This window comes from Podarcis erhardii (genome assembly GCF_964252035.2).
Source record: "Podarcis erhardii genome assembly, chromosome: 1".
NCBI classification, from domain to species: Eukaryota; Metazoa; Chordata; class Lepidosauria; order Squamata; family Lacertidae; genus Podarcis; species Podarcis erhardii.
In genome coordinates this window covers 70,812,146-70,818,145 of record NC_138497.1, presented here as the reverse complement: position 1 = coordinate 70,818,145, position 6,000 = coordinate 70,812,146, and the positions used below count along the sequence as shown (strand labels likewise).

Sequence of the window (6,000 nt, the reverse complement as noted above, 5' to 3'; positions counted from 1 at the left end):
CATTTCAAGAACCTTTGGGGGAAACAAAAATCCCCTCCTCTCTTTTAATGCGAATCTCCCCTTCATTTCCCTGTTACTATAGGAGGCAATGCAAGTACAATGCAGAAAGAATGCCTTCTCTGAAGATGAAGGGGGGGAGGAGTGGAGACATATCGTTTTCCCAGAAATATAGATCCTAGACCAGGACTGGTTAATTTTTGGCCCTCCAGATGTTGCTGTACTAAAAGTCTCATCATCCCCAACCATTCCACACCCCACAGCCTCATCCATGAGATTTTTTTCCTGGGCTTTCTATCTGCATGGCTGCAATGCCCACACTCAGAATGCTATTTCCCGCTTCTGAATCCTGGAATATCCCTATTGTTCTAAGTATATCAGATCAAACTGATACCATTTGTTTGTTAAAAGCAGCTGTAACTACCTATCCAAATCCCAAGGATGCAATTTAAGTGACAGAGTATGAAGGAATCTGTTAAGTATGTAACTTGCACAGAGCAAGAAAACAAGCACTGTATGAAATTTCCTCCATCTAAATTGAACAACAGCTGCTGTAACTTAAAGAAAACATTGGATAGCGCCTGTCCCTAGGATGGTAGCATGTAATACAGGAGTAGAATGTAACCCTGCAGCTCTTGTATATCAAGTCACACAATATACACAACTATTCTGCATCCCTTCCAAATTATGTTTTCACCAGTACAAATATGATATGCAGATAGAGTCAAAGCAAAACAAAATTATGGAGTAATTCTTAAATCTTCTTAGAAATGACATTGAAACAACACTGCTACTGTACCCTGGTGGAGCAAGAATAATGTGAACATTTCCACATATATCTTGCTGCTACTCATAAATGATAGTGTGCACCCAGCACAGAATCTAAACCATATATTAATAAAGTACAGTTTTACCTACTGATGTGATATGATACAATCCGAGGAAGCAGTGCAGAATGTACCAAATTCAGTCCTGAGACATAATTTTCTACTGACTCTGAGGAGTTTCTGGGGGGGAGGGGGGGATCATCAACAGTCGTTTTAGCTTGGCATTTTCATGTATCTCATTTCTTTCTTGTGTGGCACCGAGTGTGGGCAAGAAGTATGCATTCTACAAAATAAATACATTTGTAAAAGCCAGCCACTGCTGTTTCACTAACTAGGTTCAATACAACATTAGTAAAATTCTGCAGTGTAACAAAGCTAATACTTGTGAAAGCTACTTGCATGGCCCACAGGCCCCCTTTTTAAAACATAAGTAGAAAGATTCTCTGTTGTATCTCTAGATAACATGAATATTTGAAACATTCTTCAAGGTGATTGTATCTATCAAATTTTCATGTAGATAGGCTGAACAAATGAACTAGTATTGCATTTTTAAAGGATCAGACTGCTGTTGATTAAGGCCTTGTCAGACTGGGTACTTTCTTCCAGTTTTCCCAGTGGTGCAACTGACTACAAACTATACAAGCATTAGCATAGGCAAGCTGTCATTTTAATATAAAGCGCTCTAAGGTTTAGATACTTTTAAGGGGGCAAAGCTTCTTGAGTATATGGTGGTGTGGTGTTAACTTTTGCATCCCTACCCCATCCTTCCTACCATAATTTCACAGCAGCACTAAGAGACAGTGACATTCCCAAGGATGCTCCATTAAGCTTCAAGGTAAATGGCGATTTGGCCCTGGATTTTCCAACTTCAAAACCAAGATACTAGCCACTATAAAAGCAGTGCACTGAAGAGGCTACCCAAAGTTTCATCATAACAAAGCAAAAGTTATGTATTTAAATAAACACGTAAACAAGTCCTCCCAGTTGTGAGGTAACGTGACTGACATATTTTCTTTTATTTAAAATTCTATATGTCCCTGGGTCCAGGGTACAAAAGAGCAAAGGGCACAGTATATGTCAGCCCCAGTCATTAAAATTCCATTTACAATAGTCAAGGACTTATTTGAACACAAAATAGAATCGGCCTTAACGCTACATAGTTAGTTTGCAACTAAGCCAGTCCTGCGATCAGGTAGGATTGACCTGAGGCTGGCTAATGATGCCTTTGCAGCTCTAATAGAGCATGTCCTGGCATAGCCTACAAGCAATTATCTGACTAAAGGAAAATAACTGGTGCCAAGAGCTAATAGCAAACTAGATCTGGTCTTTTAGAACAAAAGGGACCTATTGCACCTCTGTCAGGAGACTCAGAAAGCTAGTTCGACTTTTTAAGATACTCTGACCATTTCATATCAAACCAGAGAGGCTGTCAGATCCAGTATCTGGGACAAGGTTTTGCTGAAAATAGCCTGAATATTATTATTTGGGGGGGGGGTTAATCTTTAAGACCAGCTAAATTAAGAGAAGTACTTTAATGTAAATGGTTATAACATTTGTAACTTTACTAATATACATTAATAGTAAAATATTAAATTCTTCCCATGAGGTAAAGGTAAGACATCAAGATCTGAAGTAGAAAGAGGCAACCTCCTTATCACCCATGCATATTTGGGGAAAGTTTGGATATAGCCAACTATTTATCTGGACATATCGAATTATTTATCAAGTCATACAAATTAAATCTAAAATGATATTGTGAACATCCAAAATGCCATCATTGGCTTGAAAAGTCTGAGTGGCAGCGTGCCCACATTAAGTCACTTGCAGGTACCAGGAACTAGAAACCTCTGGGGAACCTGCAGCTTACATGGAACTGGGCCCTTGGCATTGCCCTGCATAATCATCTTGGGAAGGTGACAGAAGAAGAATGAAATCTGCTTCACTCACAGGCTTCACTGAAGTACCTGTTATTTTTGCATAAACTGAGGACCCACGGTTGCTTGCAATCATGGGAAGACCTACACTAAATTTTCCACTAAAGTTTGAAAAGAACCAAATGTTATATAAGCATATGGATGAGACCACTACACAAATATTTAGCCTGACAGCCTGAATAATTCACAGTGCAAAATGTGTCAAGTGTAAGCATTCAAGAATAATCTAATGAAAGAACTTTAAGCAAAAAGAGCTTTATCTTTAAAAGAAAAGAATCATATTACAAAAATATGATTCTTCTGCGGCACAATCCATCCTTTCAAAAATGAAGATTAACTAGCATGTGAAAAATATTTTTCTAAGATCTGTTTTATTTGAACACACAAGAGTTTTAGCAGCAATATGAACCTCAGCAATTTTCATAATACCTAAAAATGTTTAAAGTATGTTTTCTAAACAAACTAAAGTGCCATAAAAATATCAGAAACAAAATCCATTGACCTTGGTACACAAGTTATAATGCCTACAGGGTTATAAGCACAATCTACATACATACATACCACCGAGCCATTTCATATTTTGACTCCTTATTCCCCCACGCAACAAATGTTTGTGACAATACAAAGCAAATTTAGGAAAAACATAGAAAGTAGATTGAAAGAAACCAGTCGTTTGCCTGAACAATACAATAAATAAAAGACTGATTTTTACACAATTCTGTGCTCTTGCTCTGAAAGTAATACAACCAGTGGATGCCCTCACATAGGTTAGGAATTCACACTGCTTCAGAACTTTTATCAGCGCTACTGTGAAGCTAGAGCTCTCTTGATGATTATAGATCTCAGAACAACAAAAAAAGGCAAAAAGAGTTCAGGCTACATTGGTCCTTTTTATAAAGCTGCCACATTTTGGCATCGGCACTAGTTACTTCGTAAGAACTTCGTTTTGAGTTGATGGATACCCCCTAAGATTTCTTTTTCGTTTTGAGTAGGCCACTAAGGGTAGTTGATTTTTGTGAACTTTTGCTTGGAGACCCATGACTCGGAGAAAAGGAAGACTTTTCTATTTCAGTTTTCCTCTCTTGGCTATCCTGCATCCGTTTCACAACTGATCCTGGAGAGACCGACCCACTTCCACCACTCTGAATCTTAAAAACAAATGACACCAAAAACACAAATTAACACAGGATACATTTGATATCACATTTATTAATGGGAGGAAGAAACAGTCGTGTGATGATGCCTGTTCAAATTGTAGTAGAAATTTCTAACTTCTGATCAGTTATACAATGTCATTAGGAAAGGACAACTTCATCTGGAGCTACGTTAGTTGCAATAAAGCAAATCACATTTGACAGCATTCTTATTAATACATGGTGTTAGGAGTGGGAAGAATCCTCTTCTAACTACTCAACAGAACCATATTCTGTAAGCTAAAAACCAATAGGCCAAAAAGCTCTCAAATGCTCAAAAAGTACCAGGAAGAGCACAGCAGCAATGAGTGTCTACTAAAGAGAGGAAAGGGAAAAGAGGTAAAGGAACAGTAATAGAATGACAGAACAAGCTGCAACAGACCCTGACTTTGTATTCCATCACACGCCAGTCCCAGACAGAAGGAACTATGCAATATTGCATCCCCAAAGCAGTTTGAGACTCTTAAATCTCAGGGTCGTGAGTTTGAGCCCCACATTGGGCAAAAGATTCCTGCATTGCAGGGGGTTGGACTAGATGACTCTTGTGTCCCTTCCAACTCTACAATTCTATTGGGCCCATCTATTCCAACTCCCTGTTCTCACACTGACTAACCAAATGTCTATGGAAAGCCCACAAGCAGGACCAGAATGTGACAGCCCTCTCCGTATCTTTTTAAACCTCAGCAACAGGAATTCAGAAGCACACTGCCTCCAGCACTGGAAGCAGAATACAACCATCATGGGTAGTAGCCACCAATAGCCCTATCCTTCATTAACTTGTCCAGTCTTTTAGAGCCATCCAAACTGATGGCTTCAACTACCTCTTCTGGGAATGAATTCCTTAGTTTAACTATGCACTGTGTGAAGAAGTACTTTCTTTTGTCTGTCCTGAATCTTCCAATGTTCAGCTTCACTGGGTGGTCTTGAGTTTTAGTATTATGAGAGAGGCAGAAAAACTCCCTACCCACCTTCTCCACACAATGCATAATTCTATTCACCTCTATCATGTCCCCCCACATACTTGCCTTTTTTCCCTGAACTAAGAAGCCCTAAATGTTGGAAACTTTGATAGCTTTATCACATCTTTGCCACGCTAGCAGACTTCCCTTCCTGATGACATCATCTATAGGACTGAAATGAACGCCATCTACTTTGCAAAGTATTTCTGTAGTGGCAAGAACTACGGCACCACAAAGACTGAAGCAAGGAAGGTTTTGAAGGCTAACGTAATGAAAACTTCTGCACCAAGTTTACACACCAAGAACAATGAGAAAGCAGTTACCAATTAAAAAAAAGACTATAAATCACACAAGTTGATATATGGAAGCTACTTAACTAAACCAACCTCTATAAATTACAAGAGAATCTGCTTAGTCAGAATCAAATCCTCTAAATGATTCAGAGCAGTTTTATTTAGCCTTTTGGTATGCTGTTGGTTAAGATGCTGGGACTGCGTGAGTCTGCCACTGTGCTTGCTCCTAGACACCTAGGTATGAACCAGCATCCACTAATGGGAGCTCTACATGCAAGTGCCCCAATTCCCTTTTCTTATCGTGGGACTCAGGGCATTGACATGTAGACTATCTACTTAGAGGCACATTTAAAATGTGATCCCAGCCTGCTGCAAGCACAATACCAACTGCAAAAGCATCTAAAGTACTTACATGGCAGCCAACACATAGCTGAAATGACCCTTCAGTTAAGAGAGAGCGGCCAATTTTATAAATATGCTTACGTTGGAAGCTGACTTGTTATATGAACTTTTCTTCCGCAATGTCCCATTTGGTAAAGTGTTGCTGTGGGTTTTTTTCTTATGAGTCTGAAAAAGAATACATGTTGTTCTGTAAAAAAGTAACTGTAAAAGTTCTGTAAAAAGTAACTATGATTCATAAACTTTGATTCTCCTTAACACAAACCTTGCCTTTACCAGCACTGCTCTATGCTATTATCTAGTTCAGGGGTGGGCAACCCAGTCAGATAGACAGGGTGTAGTAGTAGTAGTAGTAGTAGTAGTAATAATAATAATAATAATAATAATAATAATAATAA

General features: G+C 38.8%; 1 protein-coding gene across 17 annotated transcripts in view; it reads right to left on the bottom strand.

Moving 5' to 3' along the window:
- Positions 1-1,808: 1,808 nt before the first annotated feature.
- Positions 1,809-6,000, bottom strand: part of STK33 (serine/threonine kinase 33) — a 54,583-nt gene continuing 50,391 nt past the window's right edge. For all 17 annotated transcript variants that reach the window (XM_081841020.1, XM_081841024.1, XM_081841025.1 and 14 more), the window contains 2 exons: positions 5,687-5,770; positions 1,809-3,906 (listed from right to left, as the gene is read on the bottom strand). In XM_081841020.1, coding sequence (XP_081697146.1) covers positions 3,724-3,906; positions 5,687-5,770 — 267 coding nt within the window. In that variant the 3' untranslated portion in view covers positions 1,809-3,723. The remainder of the gene's footprint in view (positions 3,907-5,686; positions 5,771-6,000) is intronic.